The 18,576-nt window shown below is 43.0% G+C and overlaps 2 protein-coding genes across 2 annotated transcripts; both read left to right on the plus strand.

Moving 5' to 3' along the window:
• The first annotated feature begins 3,887 nt into the window (after positions 1 to 3,887).
• On the plus strand, positions 3,888 to 9,809 carry LOC108251521 (aspartate aminotransferase, mitochondrial). Its single transcript, XM_017441867.3, has 10 exons — positions 3,888 to 4,047; positions 6,767 to 6,923; positions 7,130 to 7,258; positions 7,351 to 7,410; positions 7,494 to 7,655; positions 7,760 to 7,864; positions 8,004 to 8,154; positions 8,452 to 8,617; positions 8,713 to 8,863; positions 9,058 to 9,809. Exons 1-10 carry the CDS (start codon positions 3,965 to 3,967, stop codon positions 9,178 to 9,180), a joined length of 1,287 nt encoding a protein of 428 aa, XP_017297356.1. The 5' UTR covers positions 3,888 to 3,964; the 3' UTR covers positions 9,181 to 9,809.
• Positions 9,810 to 10,039: 230 nt separating this feature from the next.
• slc38a7 (solute carrier family 38 member 7) lies at positions 10,040 to 18,558 on the plus strand. Its single transcript, XM_017441851.3, has 12 exons — positions 10,040 to 10,863; positions 11,744 to 12,162; positions 12,431 to 12,484; positions 13,062 to 13,206; positions 14,539 to 14,671; positions 14,757 to 14,855; positions 14,937 to 14,994; positions 15,082 to 15,196; positions 15,323 to 15,470; positions 16,453 to 16,652; positions 16,732 to 16,783; positions 17,159 to 18,558. Exons 2-12 carry the CDS (start codon positions 11,908 to 11,910, stop codon positions 17,259 to 17,261), a joined length of 1,362 nt encoding a protein of 453 aa, XP_017297340.1. The 5' UTR covers positions 10,040 to 10,863; positions 11,744 to 11,907; the 3' UTR covers positions 17,262 to 18,558.
• The last annotated feature ends 18 nt before the right edge of the window (positions 18,559 to 18,576 follow it).

Genomic DNA, 18,576 nt, shown 5'->3' on the forward strand with positions numbered 1-18,576 from the left:
TCTACACCACTTAGAGTGAAGACAAAAGTGCTCCTGAAAGCACAAAGTATACCGCTGGCCCTGCTGTTTTAGCTATATAACTCTGAATTTTTCTCTTTTTTTTTAAACCTCCAGCAAGATAACAAAGAAAACGTTGCATTTGTATTCATTTGAAATCTTGTTTTAAATATGCGTTTGTACTTTTAGCCACATATGTTCCTCTCCCTCTAGATTAAAGATGATGTAGCGTCGCTTTAGTTTATTTATTTCAGTTTAACTTATTGATGAGGCTTGTACTGTTCAATTAAAGATATTGCAGAGAGAATGAATAAACATGACATGACAACCACTGACCTGATTATTCGTTTCAATTAAAAGCAGCTTAAAAAATGAAAAAAACCAACACAGCTGCTGTTGCAGGTAAAACACCATCAAACACGCGCCTGGGTAGAGATTTCATCTCCAGGCGACGGGAGTAAGAGCGTTCCCTTCCCAGAGCACTCCACCTTCGCTTTCTGATCTCCTGATAACGTAGAAAGAGCTCGCCTTGCTCCATCTTTTATAAACGAGGCTCTCTGAGGACACGTGAGGCTCTTTGAAGGCCATTTTAGGCGCAAACTAGGAGCAGCCGAGTGAAGAACAACAAAAATACGGAACTAATGGAAGACACGGGACGAAATAAAGCTACAAAACAGAAGTGATCAAAAGGTCTTTAATACAGATTATATGTGGGGTCTTTTGTTATCATTAGCTGCAGCAAATCTCCATCCCAACATGCTGCTCTGGTCCCCATCGTTCAGCGTTGTGGACCGCTCTACCTCCCATCAATTAATCATCAGCACTTTCATATTTAATTAAACCCACTATCTTTAAAGCACACCCCTTTACGCACGCCATGGCTGCGGCCGCACACAGCTGCCTCAAAGCAAATGTTCCATTTCACACACATTTGAGCACACACACACATATGTACTCATACAGTAAATATGCCCACGGAGATACGGAGGGACCCAGAGAAGCAGCGGGCTGTGGAGCAAGCTGTTAACTGCTGACAACGAGGGAAAAAGAGAGTTTTATCCGCTCTGATTCCTTCACAGCGAGGAGATTACAGTCCGCACAGCTGCACGCTGCTCCGATCACGGACACGCTTTCGTTTCTTCCTCACGCGGCGGTGGGGAACTTTAGCTGCATCGTACAATAAAAGTCAACTGGACAGTGTTTAAAAATAAACAGGACCCAGGGATGCATGCTTACACCAGGACTAATTTTAGATTTAATAATCAGAATTCAAAACAAACAAAACACAAATCCCAAGGGGAATACACGGAACGAGCGGGGGAACAAACAGTAAACTTACAGGATGGCGGCCTGAAGAGGGAGTGAGAGCAGGGAGTGTGTGTAGGCGGGGAGAAATGGGAGTGAGGTGTTACCTGAATTTAAAAAATGGCCGATGATTCGGGGAAACGCAAGGAATCTCAAAATAACACAGCAAGGGGAAAAAAATATAAAGAAGAACAAACCGCAAATCTACAAAACAAAACACAAACAGCCCGAGATCGCGGCAGGTGATCGCCTACAGCTGATTAACCTTCGGAGCCAACCTGATTCAAGATGGCCGCCACAGCCAACTGACCTTACAAGACCCAACGGTGGCTCTTAATTCAGGAGCAGCAGAAAACTCTGGCTGCTACTCGTTGCCTGTTGGAGTCGGTTCCTATTCAAGATGGCTGCCGTGGCTAACGCACGAGAACGGCTGTAACTTGATCAGTTTCACAGATACTGAGCTGAAATTTCATGTTGCAGCTGACAGGTTCCTGATAAGTTCGGGCTTTAATTCTGTCATTTCTCATCACGAGACGATTTCAGAATAAAAGCCTGGACTGTAAGGCGACGTGCAATCCTTCAAGGAGTTCAAAGCTTTTAATTCTATTTAGAGATTTCGTCCACGCACTTTTAAATATTATGCTCTGTGTTTAATTTATTTTACATCAGTTTTGCTCACAAATCCATCGGAAGCAGAAAGTGTCAGAAACAACGAGGAGAAATCCAACTATCTGAATAAAAATGAGCAAACAGGACACAGAACTGAACCCGGCTTTGGCTCACTCTCTGCCACGTGTCACTTAAATATAGAATAAATTAAAATAAATTAGATATGATGTGTTAGCCTGAATCGTATCGCCGCGTCAGCAGTTTGCCTTTCAGCAGCAGTCAGGCCCAAACCTGAGGAAGCTACGGCAGGATGTTTATCAAGCGTATGAACAAAAAGCAAAACAGCTTATCAGAAAACATATACAATACTTGGAGGACTCTCAGCTACAACCACAACATATTTCAGCACAATGTCTGAGGAAAAAAAAGCAGTTTTAGTGTTTCCAAAGGTCAGTTGGCTGTGGTGGCCATCTTGAACGGTTGTAGACATACATCCTGTGAGCACTTTCTGCAAGTTTCATTAACGTTTGCCCTGTGGTTGATGAGATATTTTGCTAACAGACAAACACAGTCCTTTAGCCTTTCGGTGGTGCACGATAATGTTGCTTAAAGACAACCTATTTAACAACAATCTACATGTAATTCTAAATTATTATTCCTGATTTCACTTGTTTTGTTTATTCTTACCATCTAAAACTGGCCTGAAATGTACAGAAATTCTGCATGTAGTTTTGTAGTTTTGGTTGGATTCAGTGAAAACCTGAGTGTTTGAGCTCATGTGTCTCAGAGTCTGTTTCTATCTGTGGTACATTATCGCCCTCAGGTGGACAGCTGCTGCTACGGGGAGGAGGAGGAGGGTGAAGCTCCAGATGAAGAGGCAGCAATTAACAAAAACACTCAGCTGGTTACAAGTTTTCTTTTTTTTTTTTATTTGTTACGGCCTTTCCTTGTGAATCTTTCATTAATATTTGACTCATTTTACTTGCAATTTGATTAAATGTTTAAGCAGTTGGAGTCACACGGGTGACCCGGTGAACTCAGCGTGTTGGAAAACATAAACCCCACTACATCGGTCAGATGGCTTCTGTCCTGAGGATTGCACGGCTGCTGGGTGGATTTATGTGTGTGTGTGTTTGTGTGTGTGTGCCCTAAACATACCACACCGTTTCAGGGATTAACAGTGGAATAATACATTATAATCTCATGCCTTCTAGTATGTGTGTGTGTGTGTGTTTTATAGAAACTTTTATTTCAGACATGACAGAAAGATGACCCTTCACTGAATGTGTTACAGAGTGTTTTTGTCACTTTTAAGCTTTTAAAGCAGTGCGTAGATTAATGCTCACATGTGTGTATTTCAAGAGTTAATATGTCTTTATTTTTAGTTTCGTCAACAATTACACAGAACGCTTAATGTTTTGCAGTTGTTTTCTTATTGTCTTCTTGTCATATACATAATAGATTATAGTTTCCTGTTTGTAAATCTGTTTCATTGTGTGAGCTTCTTTCTGTGTGTTTAGGTCTGTGTTGCCAATTTAATATGGATGTCAAAAAAACATTAAAAATATAAAAAAATAAAGAGCTTCTGGAAAAAAATAAATAGGAGGTTAGAAACAGGAAAAGAGGTTAATAAAGTAGACAAACATTACAGGTAAAATGAGCATAATTTTGTGTGTTTTGATGTCTTTAAGTAATGTATAATTAATATAATTTTACAAAAATAGAACAAAATTACAAATTTAGTTAAAAGGAAACATAATTAAAACAAACTTAATAATAGCAGTTTTTTAGTTTAGTAATAGCAATCCAAAATCATGTGTACCTTAAATAACAATTTAAAAATATGTAGCTGGTTTAGTTTTTATTTAATAAATCTGGTCATTTGTGGAGTAAAATCGGTTTGTTATTATTTTCTTCCTCCCTCGCACGTTAGCGCTCTGCGTGCTGACGTCAGCGCACAATCAACGGACGTAAAGCGTAAACTTGCTCGCGCCTGCCCTTCACAGCCTTCCACATCCCGCTAGCCTCCCCTCCCAGCCGCAGCAGCTGAAACATGGCCCTGCTGAAGTCAAACAAGGTTATCTCCAGCCTGGGGAGCATTTCTCCGGCGCTGGGAGTCTTGTCCACCCGCTACAGGTGAATCACCGCGGCGCCTTCAGCTCTCACCCGCGTTTATTTAGGTCGGAAAACGGCAATGTTCGCGTATGTTTTAGCTGTTAGCTAGCATGTGCGGCGGATAGGCTAACGCTTTAAACCTCGGCGTGTCTGTCAGTCCGGTGTTTCATGAAGCAGCTTAGCTGTTCGGTAGTTAGTGAAGTGTTACCAGCTGGTTGGTTAATGAAAGCAGACACACGCAGGGGTCAAATGGTTTCAGCAGGCCCTGGCTTAGGTTAGCTAATCAACCACACCGCGCCGAGGTAGCCTCTTTTAATGTATAATTTAGTAATATGATTCAGTCACTTAAAGGTTATCCCTTTCATCCTGTCTGTAGCTAAATCCATCCTCTCCTGTAATCAGATAACTCACAGTAGATGAGAAATTGTGTTGCTGGTAGAAGAAGAAGCTGCTCCCAGGCAGCGTGGGGCAACACATCCCAACCTGAGACCGCTATGTTAGAATAAATGCTGAATTTATTTATTATTCCTTATATTTACAACCCCTAAATGAAAACATAATTAATATAATTTTAGCAGCATAGTCCCACACAGTTTGAGGCTGGCGACTTGTCCCAGCAGGACGGATGATGCGAGCTGGTTGGCTGCTGTTAATCCTTTCCGCGCGCTGATTGGCCGCCGGTTTCTGCACGCGGTCGCTGATTGGCTGATTCCGAGCGGCGCAGCAGATCCGTGTGTCCTTTCAATGTCTGCTTGGAGGTTAAACTCAGGGTCTTCTGCTGTGCGTGTATTACTTAAAAATGTTTTGTTTTTTTATTGTTTTCTCCTCGTTTCTTTGAGGCCCTACGCTCTCATCCCTCAGGGTGTATCTGTCAGCTCATTTAATAAGTAATAGTTTCAGTCTGTCTCATATTACATTAAAGTCTAACACCTGCAGGTCGCCTTCTTTAAATGTGTCACCTCCTAAGAGTTGGAAAAGAAACTCTGTCCTGCTCTGTATGATGCCAACAGGCCTTTGGCCCTTCGATCACTGACACCAGCCAGCCAGATGTTTAAATAAACCCCCCAGATTCAGCTGTTCAATGTTTGAGTTATCCAGAATGCCCTTCTGTAGGTAGAATATGGTGAGAAACACTGTAAATAAACAGCACAATAAAACAACACCGCCATCTTTTTATTCTGCATCTTAGTTGTTTGAGTACAAATTACTTTATTTCATTTTAAGACTTACTATATTTGGTGCAGGAATGCTATGAAAATATACTCTTTAAATTCACACAAATATTTTATTCATGCTAAAAACAATTTAACTGGAATTGAGATTTTATGGCCTGTAGGTTTATGAGTTTTTAAACCTACTTCTGTTAGTTTTGTTCGTGTTAAATCATCTAATTTTTTCTTATAATTTTTGGTGTGATAAATATATGCTTGAATGATTATGTATAATAATTGTCATTGACATTATAAATGAATTTGTATATAAATATCCAAGAGTTGGATACTTTTGCCCTTTGCGAAATGTTCTGTCCTAAATTTAGCCGCAGAGTTTGGGTCGTTGGTTTCCTGACGAGTAGAAATCTGAGACAACGACACGTTGGTGAGAGCAGGAGAGCCGTCACAACAACCTTTCTTTACCTTTCCTCATTCAGCAGGACTGTTATCTATCAGACAGGTTTATAATGTTTCCGTAACGCCCATATCTCTGTAGTCTGGACTTCAGTTTATGGACTCACAGGCCGAGCTGCAGACAGACAGACAAGCTGAATGATGGGACGTTACTGTCTTTAATCCTGCTGCAAATACTTAGCCTTCCTCGTCTTTTGCCCCTGTGGTATTTTAATAAATTAAAGGTGGGGCTATTTTACAAATCCATTATTCTTACAGTTTTAGTAAAAAAAAAAAAAAAAAGGCACATATTTGTTACCTTTTAAACTCGGATGTTTTAAAAGTTCAAAATGAAATTCAATAAAATTAGAGTAAGTTTAATTAGACTGATTTTCAACTTGATGATCTATCTATTTAAGTCTGGAATGTGTAGCTAATAAGAGAATATTAGACGCATATCTAGGAGATGAGATTAAAAAAAGCAGTTTTTAAGTGACGTGACTAAGAATAAAAGAGACACAGAATTAGAAATGCTGCTAAAAGCACATGGAGAGGAAATGACCTGCATGTTTCATGGCGACAAAACGCTCCTCAGCTTTTAAATCTTCCCCCTCAGTTATGATATGTGTCACAACCTCAGTGGTTTCAGTTAATCTCAGCAATCATGTGGGAGTAATAAGTAAGGGAATGACTTCAGCAACAACTCTTTGTTTTTAGACTTAACTTCTAACTGGATTGAGTTTGTCTGTGGAGATGAACGGGGGTGTTTCTGATAGTTAGTTTTATCACCATTTGTGTCTCAGAAGGTCATAAAAAAACATCACAACTGCGTAAAGCCAAGTTTGTGTTTCTTATTTATCTCTGTATTGTGCGTGGGTGGCACAGCGGAGCAGTGGTTAGAGCTGTCGCCTCCCAGCAAGAAGGTCACAGGTTCACTTCCCGACCTGGTGCCTTTCTGGGTGGAGTTTACATGTTCTCCCTGTGAACACCTGTGACCTGTCCGGGGTGTCCCCTGTGTTTCACACCCAGAAAGGAGAAACGGGTAAAGAAAATGGATGGTTGTATTGTGTGAGGACAACCTCCACTGACGGTCTCGCGATCAGTGGTAAGGAGGTTTTTGTGTGTCTCCCGTGCAGCTCATGGTGGACTGGAGTGCAGATGGGTCCCCCTGATCCCATCCTGGGAGTGACTGAGGCCTTCAAGAGGGACACTAACCCCAAGAAGATGAACCTGGGAGTGGGAGCCTACAGGGATGACCAGGGAAAGCCTTTTGTGCTCAGCTGTGTTCGCAAGGTAACCAAGACTAGATAATCTGTTGGGTGTGTTTTTATAACCTTATCAGTTCAGTTTTTTTTTTTCTTTAATCACATTAAACCTTTTAATAAGAATTTCCAGCAAGTATCAGTTCTGTGTTTTTGTGCATTTCTTTTATACTTTTTACCAACATGTTGATTCAAATTCAGTTTTATTTTCTTCCCTATGATCGTTTTTGTTTTTAGGCAGAAGCTTTGATTGCATCCAAACAGCTGGATAAGGAGTACCTTCCCATCGGTGGTCTGGGTGATTTCAACAAGTCCTGCGCTCAGCTGGCTCTTGGTGCCGACAGCGAGGTTGTGAAGAGCGGCAGGGTGAGTTGGGATTGTTTGCTAATTCGGCGTAAACAGCCAGGATCGCTGGTTGAAGTCCACATGAGCTCTGTGATATTTGTTCTCCCAAACAGAGCATCACTGTTCAAACTATCTCAGGAACCGGATCTTTGCGAATCGGAGCCAACTATTTGGTGAGTCCTAAACGAATCGGCGTTAGAACATGCGGCTCGAAGCGTTCGGCCGTTCTTGTAAAACGCGTCCTTCTTCGCCACAGGCTCGATTCCACACAGGCCCGCATGAGGTGTACCTGCCCAAACCCTCCTGGGGAAACCACACACCCATCTTCAGAGACGCCGGCATGCAGCTCAAAGCTTACAGATACTACGACCCCTCCACCTGTGGCTTCGACTTTAAAGGAGCTCTGGAGGACATTTCTGTAAGACGCAGGAGGATCCTGTAGAGAGCTGAACATTTAGATGAACATTTGTGTGGATATCTGTGGTATTAATAAACTGAAGCTTCTTTTTTTTTTTTTGACAGAAAATCCCAGAAAAGAGTGTGATCCTGCTGCACGCTTGTGCCCACAACCCCACAGGTGTGGACCCCCGTCCTGAGCAGTGGAAGGAGATCGCTGACATTGTGAAGGTGAGCGAGGATCAGCTTGATAACACCCTGCTATCTCAGCCGATGATTAAAAAAAGAAAAAAAAAAGACAAAACTGATAAGTGTTAGCTGGTTGTCACGTTGGCAGGCTTAAACATTAACCGCGTTCCCGTCTCTGCAGAAGAGGAACCTGCTGGTGTTCTTCGACATGGCGTACCAGGGCTTCGCGAGCGGGGACATCGACCGCGACGCCTGGGCCGTGCGCCACTTCATCGAGAACGGCCACAACATTTTGCTGTCTCAGTCCTTTGCTAAGAACATGGGACTTTACGGTCAGTCAAGAATCGGCACAGACGGAAGGTTGCAGCACCTCAAATGAAACCTTTTGATTGTGGGGGTTTTGTCACCACCCAGTGGGGAAACGTGAATCTGATTTAATCGAAGAAAAAAAGAGCCGATTACGCTTTACTGGTCATCAGAAAAAGAGTTCATCTGCTCAGAGTTTCAGCCTTTTATAGCTGTTATTTTCTCTTTATCCTGTAGCTGAATGTATCGAGTTAACTCAGTCTTTGCAGATTTTCTGCCTCTCGGGTTGACTCATGATGACTCATTCGGGTGCGTGCTGACAGGTGAGCGCGTGGGAGGCTTCACTGTGGTGTGCAGTGACGCAGAGGAGGCCAAGAGGGTCGAGTCTCAGCTCAAGATCCTCATCCGGCCGATTTACTCCAACCCCCCGATGAACGGCGCCAGGATCGCCTCGACCATCCTCAGCACGCCAGACCTGCGCGCCCTCTGGTACGACCAAACGCCGCCGCCGCTGCGCTGCTTGTCATTTTCCCACACAATCTGAGGGACGTTTCTCGACCTGTTCTGTCTGTTTGTGGCGGTAGGCTGGAGGAGGTCCATGGTATGGCGAACCGCATCATTAAGATGAGGGAGCAGCTGGTGGCGGGCTTGAAGAGCCAGGGCTCCTCCCACAACTGGCAGCACGTCATCGACCAGATCGGGATGTTCTGCTTCACGGGCCTCAAACCCGAACAGGTGCTTACACACAAGCTTCAAGTTAAGATTCAACCTCAGCTGTTTTTTTTTATTGCTTCCTTGCTGATGACACTAAAAAGAAAACAATAAATAAACCGTTTCTGTTGTTATGAAGCGTTTTCTGAGGGACGCGTCGTTTCAGGTCTGCTGTCTGTGAAATTAACCCCCCCTTTTTTTAATTCTTTTTCCTGCAGGTCGAGCGTCTGACCAAGGAGTTTTCCGTGTACATGACCAAGGACGGCAGGATTTCCATGGCGGGCGTGACCTCCGGGAACGTGGGCTACCTTGCGGAGGCCATCCACGCCGTCACCAAGTAGAGCGGACGTGAGCGCGATCGAAGGTTTGGCAGCGTGGAGGAGCTTCGTGCGTCACTCCTCCGTCCCGCCTTTAGAGAACATCTCAGTGTTTAGTTGTTTTTTTTCCCTCCACTTATGAATTCAACTTGGAACAGTTGTTTATTTTCTGGTTATTCTTCCAATGTTTCACTGAACGGACTCCCCTCGTACCAAATTAAAGCTCTTTGTCCTATTTATTAAACGGAGTAATCTCTTGACCTGCCCTCGGGCCTCTCAGCTTTAAACATCAAGACGAGCTTTGGACTAATGGGTGTTAGCTTTAGCTGCATGTTGGGATCTCTGCCTGTAGGAAAAGCATTTAGTTGTTTTTATTTTAATCATGGTGGTGGAGCACTTTATAAACTGTGGCACTGTTTGTCATTACTGTATAAATGGGTATTTATCAGGTTACTAGTTTACTTTGTTAATCTGATCAGTCATTCTGGCGTTTAGCTGCTTTGTCTCTTTACAAATAGCTCACCTATTTGCTTTTGTTTTCAGCCATTTTCCTGCAGGTTTTAGTGATTTCAGCCTAAGGTCACAGGGCAGCAGTTGGTCCCGTTAAAAACGAAACAAAAACAAGCACAGAAGTCAAGAGTAAAACTAAATATGGTAAAATAAAGACAAGTATTTTATATATATATATATATATATATATATATATATATATATGTTATGTTTCAGCCAGCCGTAAAACAACAGCAGCATTTGTACCTGTTCACACTGATGGCCTCATCGATGCAGATCGAAGCTCCTCCTCGGAGAGCACGACATCTCGTTTCAGTGAACCTCTTCATCACTGAGATGACATCTAGACATGTGGTTTAGGCCCAGTTTGTGTCTCCATTCTCTGTGGATCTAAAGATCATGGGTCGTTTACTTTACAGAGTAAACAATAAATCATTCTAGAGTAACGTTCTGTGTGCGTGTGCTGTTTCTTTACACTTCTTATCACTGTTTACGCTCCGAAACGCTTCTGTGCTTACAGATTTTCTTCTAATAGATGGTTTAATAAACAAATTTAATGTTTAAGTTCACATAGTACCTCGTCACAATAAGGGTCCCTTTAATAAAGGATTTATTAATGCTTCTTTAACATTTTGTAAAGAATAAATCAAATATAAAACACTTCATACATTGAAGCAGGTTCACTGTTTAGATAATTTCCCCCTCGTTGCTCAGCTTATTTTAAACGCCAAAGCAAACTAAGTATCTACAAATACTCAGTGCTTACATGTGGTTAATTCACTGACAAATGTTTGGTATTTTAAAAATCTAAACCATGAAGAAATTAATAAAAGCACAACCCTTGATCTTGCCAAATCGTCAGCTTGCTATGAAGTGTTTTATGGGTAATTGTTAGTGATTCCAAACTGTTTAAAAGCATTAGTAGGTCAAATTCCTGCTGCAAAGCAGACATTTTAATAATGATGAGACTTTTCTGTTAGCAGAAAGGCACAGTGTTTTTATTTAATGACAAATAACACCTTCAACAAGCCAGAACACCTGTAATCCGTCAGAATTAGCTGCATTCACGGAGAACTACATTACCCACAATTCACTTCCTCGGTCACGTGAGGGGCGTGCGTCAAACGTTACGTACTCTGCTTTATTTTCTACAAGCTGGACCGGGGGCTCAGTCGTTACCTCCGATACTGGCAGAAGGTAAACAACTGTCATTGTTTCATTTCTTTCTTTCTGTATAGAAGCGACCAGGTTACAGTCGATTAATGGGATAAAGACGGGTTTAAATGTGAATTCTGGAGGGAAAATATCGTTTAATTTCAGGTAGTTTCGCCGTTTTTAGCTAGCTGTTGGACTGTAATAACAAAAGGTTAGGCTGATAAATGTTAGCATTCAGTTGATTTAATCATATTAAACAATAAGACAGTTCACCTGTATTTCTGTAGGATGCAGTTTAAAGGCAGAGAAAGAGTATTTTTTTAATATTTACCTTTGTTTTACAGACAGTTTTATTGACAAATGATCAGTTTTTAGTTGGTACTATAAGCTGAGATGATTGAATCATTTGTGTTTACTTTAGTTTTAGTCACTCAGTGACCCGAAAAGACTGAGACGTTTGTTTAAAATGGGAAATAAACCTTTGATTTTGTGAAAGGCTTAACCTTATTTCCTCAATTAGACAATTTTATTGGTGTTTTTTGGTAATAACCAGTAAAAAAAATCAAAATTCATCAAGTTTTTTCTCTTTGAGGAAATCATTTACAGCTCATGATGAATTTAAATATCTGTTTTTATTTGTAGTTAGATGCTTATAGAGTGTATAAACTGAACTGTGTTGTACTTTTTTCCTGAAATGTAAAGAAACCACTGACGACCAGAAGCTTATAATTTACATTTTAATGAGGATTTAAGATGATTTCTCAGTGAAATGTTTAAGGATTACAAGTTATTCAGCATTATATACACACTTTTACAAATGACTGAACAGTATCTGTTTTGCCAAAAAGGGGATTAAAGTTCTTTAAGCTTACGTCTTATATTTGCCAAAGCCTTGAAGACTAATTGTAACTTTTCATTACAGATCAATCACTACAAATAAATGTCTCACTGTTTCCTGATCACTCTCGATAAGAAACTCCAGCTGCCTCCTGACAACACAATCTTCTGACAATCTTCAGCTGCAGCCGGCTGATAATTAAATCTTCTGGCTCTGTTGTCGTCGTCGGAGGCCCCCCCCCTCCCGCCATGGCGATCAACACTGACATTGAGGACTGGGCCGGCATCGGCAGCAGCAGCGACTCAGGAGAACGAGCGTGGCTCCTGCAGAGCCCCAGCGTGGACTCAGTCCGGCCCCCCGAGGTGGAGGACAGGGACCGGGGCGTGTCCCCCCTGGCTGCTGTCTTCATTGTGGTGAACGCGGCGCTGGGAGCGGGTCTGCTCAACTTCCCCGCGGCCTTCAGCATGGCGGGAGGAGTGACTGCGGGGGTGATGCTTCAGATGGTGAGGACGTGTCGGCGCTGTCGTTTCTTAAAATGTTGGCTAAAAAAAACTCCAGGCAGAGTTTTTGCTTCACTTGTAGACAAACATCAGTCATCATGTAACACCTTAAAGGAAGAACTGGGCTTTAATTAACATTAATAGAAGCTAAATAAAAAAAAAACTGCAGGTTTGATGTTGTTCTGTTTGATCACAGCTGACAGTAAACCCTCTCTGACACTTCTTACAAACATTAAATCATAACGTTCTGTTACTTCTGTTTGTGTTTCAGTCTATGCTGATCTTCATCATCACTGGGCTTGTAATCCTTGCCTACTGCTCCCTGGTATGTAGCTGTTTTACGTTGTATTCCCATCTCAGGTAACAAGAGCTGCAACCGACTGACTCTGACCAGTTTTGTTTGACGTGAATCTTTCTTTTTTACTCCACTTGTAAAAAAAAAAAAAAAAAAAAGGTTTAGAAGAAGCATTCTTGTGCAATCATGTCTTCATTCTCTGTCTGTAGTCTTCATCAAATGCAGAACTTTGTATATTTGCTGTTAGGACTTTCAGTTCCTGAATAAAAAAAAGCTCACGTGCTGAAACATAAAGTGAGAACAAACTGAAACAGATGATTAAAATGAATTCTCTGATGCAGAATATTACCTTAAAAGGCTAAGCAGAACCTCTTAAAGCTACAGTTAAAATTACAATTAAAAAAATCAACAGTAGGGATGTTGTTATAGCTGCTGTATCACACACAAAAAATAAACTAAAAACAGTATAAATGTTTCTTTAAGGGTTGTTTAATGAAGCTCACATTTTAGGTGCTCACAGTTTGTAAAAACCTTCTGTACCGTGTCAGAAAAACACAACACTTTTTTTTTTTTTTTTTTACAAATCCCCCCCATTTGGTTTCTCCAGGTCAGTAACGAAGCCACCTATCAGGAGGTGGTTCGAGCCACCTGTGGGAAAGTTTCAGGCGTCCTGTGTGAAGTAGCCATCGCCGTCTACACCTTCGGCACCTGCATCGCCTTCTTCATCGTCATCGGGGACCAGCTGGATCGCTGTAAGTGTTCCCGCTGAGCCGTGCCCCGCTCAAGGGGAGAACAGCTCGTGTTCCTAACGTTCCTCAGAGTTTAGGTGTTTAGAGTTTTAGTGTAACGGGGGGACATAAAAAGCGTCGTTCTGGCAGCGAAGGGGGCAAAGAGCGTCAGGAATGACTCCACTCAGCGTTTTTTCCTCTCGGTCAGCTGGTCTGTCATGTGACGCATTCTTCCTCTGAGATGCTGACAGAGAAGAAATCTTGTTTCCTCTCAGTCTGAGTGACGTGAACTAAACCAATCAGACATGAATTACTGCCACGAAAGGAGAGCCGTGCTGTAAATGCCTCTGCCTGGGTTTGTCTGTTAGCAGAATATCTCATGAACCACCGAGCAGATTTTAATGAAACTCTCAGGAAATAATCATTCTGAACTGATTAACTTTAAACCAGAGATGGGTGCCACAGCTAACTGATCTGACTAAATACCCTCCGTCTGTCCATCTGGTTCATCTTGTGAGCGGGATAACTTGAAAAAGAATCAACGTACCGACTTCCATCTTGGTGTGTGGCAGCGTCCAGGCATAAGGAAGGTCGCTAACGAAAATTTGGTTATCACATCAAAATCCAAGATGGCCACCGCCATATATATATATATATCTATATATGTAGCAAATTATCACCACAGTAAAGTAAATATATTCTCTCTCCAAATCTTTATCAACAAAGTTGTAATCTGAGACTTCATCCTTTGTGAAAAACTTTCTCTAAACTTAGTTTCAGTCAGTTTGAAACGACCAGAGGGTGAGGCGGGAGTGGATTTTCACTCCTGTCTCGTCTCACTCCTGGTAAAATGACTCCCGCTCCTGTGGCACTCCCATCTTTTTTCCTTCATTTAGTCTCAGATTTCTTTGTGTTCTGTGGCTTTATTTCAAAAGATGCAGCAACAGGAACAGTTCAGCTGGAGTAAAATAGGAGAGCGTTTATTGCCTTAATCTACACCAAAACGCCTTCACTAAAGGGCACAAAACGTAAATAAAACATGGCCTATGGAGGTTCAGCTGCTCAGTCCCTGTTTCTGGCTCTGCTGGAGGTCAGTTACAGTAAACAGTGAAGTTGACTCCCATCCGGTGGGAATCCCGAAAAAATGTCAGCCTCTAACATCAACGTGTTCGAGCAGCTACACACCATGAAGAGAGACACTGTTTGAGTGTCTCTCTTAATGCTTTAGCTCTATAAACACTGAAGGACTTATTTTTGGACGCCCCGTTCAACTCCAGCTGAGAGAAACACTAAAAAACATCTCCTATTTAAGAGCCTCTGCCTTTTACTGCTTCTTAGAAACCGTTGTTGTTTCAGTGATCGCTGCAGTGGCTCATGGCTCCGACGGCCCCTGGTACACTGACCGAAAGTTCACCATCGTCCTGACGGCAGTCCTGGTCATTCTTCCTCTGTCCATCCCCAAAGAGATTGGTTTTCAGAAGTATGCCAGGTACGGGAGTCCTTCGCCAGCAGTGTTTAACGCTGATGTAGATTCAGGTCTTTTTTTACGTGACGGTTTGCTGTTTCTGCTGCAGTGCTCTGAGTGTGATGGGAACCTTTTACGTGACCGTCGTGGTCATTGTGAAGTACATCTGGCCGAACAAAGACATGTCCCCGGATTATGTCCTAACCAGGTAAACCTGCGCGTTTTTTCAGCCTCCATCCTCGCCCCCCTGGCTTCGATTCGCTCCTTAAACCCTCGTGTTTCGTTCCAGCTCTGCCTCCTGGACGGCGGTTTTCAACGCCATGCCCACCATATGCTTCGGTTTCCAGGTAGCTCGCGACCTTTTGACACCTTAGAATGCCTCTGTGTGTTGTGGCGTGACTGTAGTTGTGATGCGGCTTCCCTTCTCCCCGCAGTGCCACGTCAGCTGCGTGCCGGTGTTCAACAGCATGAGGAGGAAGGAGATCAAGCCGTGGGGACTTGTGGTCACGCTCAGCATGATAATCTGCCTCTTTGTCTACACGGGAACAGGTACTTCACTCAAAAACATGGCTGCCGGTCACACGCGGGTTGTGTTCGCAGCTTAGATCGCTTTGACGCCGTCGGACAGCTCGGCTTCTCAGCGACGCTCTTCCTGTGATTTGTCTGTGCGACCAGGCGTCTGCGGCTACCTGACCTTCGGCTCCAGCGTGAGTCAGGATGTGTTGATGTCGTACCCTCCTGATGACGTCGCCGTGGCCATCGCCAGAGCCTTCATCATCGTCTGCGTGGTCACCTCGTACCCCATTTTGCACTTCTGCGGCAGGTAAAACACACCGTAGCTCAGTAAATGCCGAAACATTTGACCACAAATGTGAAAATGAATTTACTTGTGACCGAGATCTTTACTTCAAGCTGGTGAAGCTGCATCCCGTTTCAGACAAATTCCCATCGTCTCTCAGCTGAGTTTTTGTCTTAAAAGTCAGGCTGTTGGAGAGGTTTTTAAAAAAGCCTAAAATGAGCGTTTTGTTCACATCTCACCACGATGCGCCCGAGTCCTGTTGTGTTGGCGTTCTAACTGACGGTTTGAGGCTAAAATAACCTTCCTGGTTCATTATTCCGCCCATTTTTATTGATCTGCTAGTGTGTTTGGCCTCGGCCCGTATCACTATTCTACCGCCACTGTTAGACTGCACTGTTAGACTGAAACACATGAATAAATTACTTCGTTTTATCCCATCTGCCTGTAAAACTTTATGATTTTTGACAGCTTGATGCTGCTGAAGTTGAAGGGTGAGAACGTTGTTTTAGTTGTTTCCATCATGGCGGCCCCCATGTTTTCAGGGAGTTCCTGTAGATTAGCATCAAACACGTCAAACTCAGTTAAGTGTCTCAGTTTGGGTCTGTTTATTTTAAACATTTTCACCTCTTAAATAACACGCATGCAGTCGTCCAGAAGTCCCTGTTTTTCAGCTCGTGGTAACCGGTGACCTTCTCTCTGAGGTCTGAAGAATTCCTGCTTCCCCTCGCGCTCTCTGCGTCCTCAGAGAAACCCTGTTCCTGCTGAGCCACAGAATCTGTGAGCTACGGTCAGTCAGGATCACCAGCAGGAAGAGAAGTAACCCTGATTGAAAAGTTAAGACATCTGGAGGGTTTCTTTATTTCATTTTGAACCTGAATGCAGAATCATGGAGCAGCTAAAGAGACGGTAACGAAGCATCAAGCTGCTGTTTCTTTTTTCACTCTAACCTCCGTGTAATCATGTGACCCCCCCCAACCCCCACACCCACCCCACCCCGCCCCCGCAGAGCCGTCGTCGAGGGACTTTGGCTGCGTTTCCGAGGCGAGCAGGTGGAGGTGTGCGTGCAGCGTGAGCGCAGGAGGAGGATCCTGCAGACGCTGGCGTGGTTCGTCGTCACCCTCGTCCTCGCGCTCTTCATCCCCGACATCGGGCGCGTGATCTCGCTGATTGGAGGACTGGCGGCCTGCTTCATCTTCGTCTTCCCAGGTGACGCTGCGTGAACATTTGTTGCCGCGCCTGCTTGACGCCTGCTTAACGTCTGCTTAACGTCTGCTTACCTTCGCAGGTTTGTGTTTGATGCAAGCCAAACTCTCAGAGACAGACATCCGAACTGCAAGGTGAGGCTTACTTTATGAACATCTTTCTTTTGTTTTTGTACAATAGTCATAAAATAATTAAATTAAACATTTTCTCCTGGTGAAGCAAAAACAATTAACTCTCTAAGGCTCCTCAGTAGTTTGACTTTAATCACCACAATGAACAACTTAAAGACAGATTTTCACACCTCAGCAGTTCGTCTGACCTGCAGAGTCTCTGTCCTGTGGTTTTTAGGAGAAATCAGGACAGTGAGTTAAATAACAAGAACTAATTTAGTTTGTTTCCTTTCACGTAAACGTGGAACAAACTTTAGCTGCAGCGCTTCAACTTTGCCCTCTGGACTTGTAGTTATGTGACTTTTAAGAGGTTTTATTTGTCGATTCATTCTCTTCCAGCTGGCACGGGTTGGTGGGCTTCAGCGTTGCCATGGTTACCCTTGGCGCGTTCATCTTCGGCCTCACCACGTCAAACTCCATCTACAAGGACGTGGTCAGCTAAAAGCGCCGCCGCTGCTCGGCTCATAATCGGGAAGAAACCACCAAACGGATTCCAGACTATTATTATTGTTTTTTTAAACTTTTATTTCCTGTTTCAGCATGTTTTTAGCTGCAGGGGGAAACAGTTCCCGTCAGGGGAAGGACTTTGTGCTGAAAGGTCTTCATCGGATTGATTTTAATGATCAACTTGTCAGCTTTAACTTGCATGCCAGCGTTCGTCTCTGAAGGTGCATGTGCTGCTTCTCGTGTCCCGGGACGGACTTCATGTGGGCACTTTAATGGTTTATATCCTCGTAAACACCAAGCAATATTTCTGTCATCAGAGGGAAAAATGAAGATCAGACCTAAAGGGAAACAAAACACCACCTGATCATGTGTTTTTATCCACGGGAACGCTAACGTTTGACGTCTGAAACCGCCGACTGAGGAGGTCGTTTGTGATCGGGAAGTAAAACTTTCGATGCTTTGATTTCGGACTGTATTAATAGAACCGAGCTCCCTCATTTGAGGCGAGGTGTGAAAGAATTACCCGCCCGTCTGGCTGGAAGCACAGGACTGCGCCTCAACCTGCAGGAAGTTAAAAGCGTCGCCTGCGAACGTCAGCCGGTTCCTACAGGAGGAGATCAAACCGCCAAGGAACCAAAGCAACCGTCAGAAAACTGAAGTTTACAGCAGCGTCCACGAGAGGAGGAGGACATTATCTTTGCTTTAAAACCTTTTTTGTTCTTACTTTGCTTTCCCAGATCTCATCTTAACACTAAGATTTGCAGAAAAGGTTTTTGACTTTTACTGTTTTTAGCTCCAAAGTAACCGGAGCACATTTCCAGATTGAACTGTCAGATTTTATCCTTCGTTTTCAGACTCCAAACAGCCATCAGCTCTGATTGAAATGCTTTTTTTTAAACATACATTTGTTTTTCCTGCTTTATGTGATCAAGTGAAACACTTTATTTTGTGAACATGAAGGACAGAAAAGTCAAACAGGATTTTTCTTATGTTTTTAAAAAACCTCAGAAGAACAAACGTGTTGTATTACTGATGACGAAAAAGCTGCTGCAGTCAGAAAATGTTGGGTTTTATTTATTTGAATGTATTTTTTTTTTTGTAATCAGTGTTGGAACAAATTGTTTTTTTATATCTTGGTGATCAACTATTTGTGGCTTTCTTTATACGTTTTGTCATTCCTGCAGACGGACGCGTTAATGTCTTTAATTTTCTGTTTTCTGACGGGAAAAAAAAAAATCAACTCTAATCAAAGATGAAAACATCATCAGCCTTTCTTAGAGTGAGACTTTTAATGGAGCGCACTGATGATG

Source organism: Kryptolebias marmoratus, linkage group LG15, assembly GCF_001649575.2.
Source record: "Kryptolebias marmoratus isolate JLee-2015 linkage group LG15, ASM164957v2, whole genome shotgun sequence".
NCBI lineage: Eukaryota > Metazoa > Chordata > Actinopteri > Cyprinodontiformes > Rivulidae > Kryptolebias > Kryptolebias marmoratus.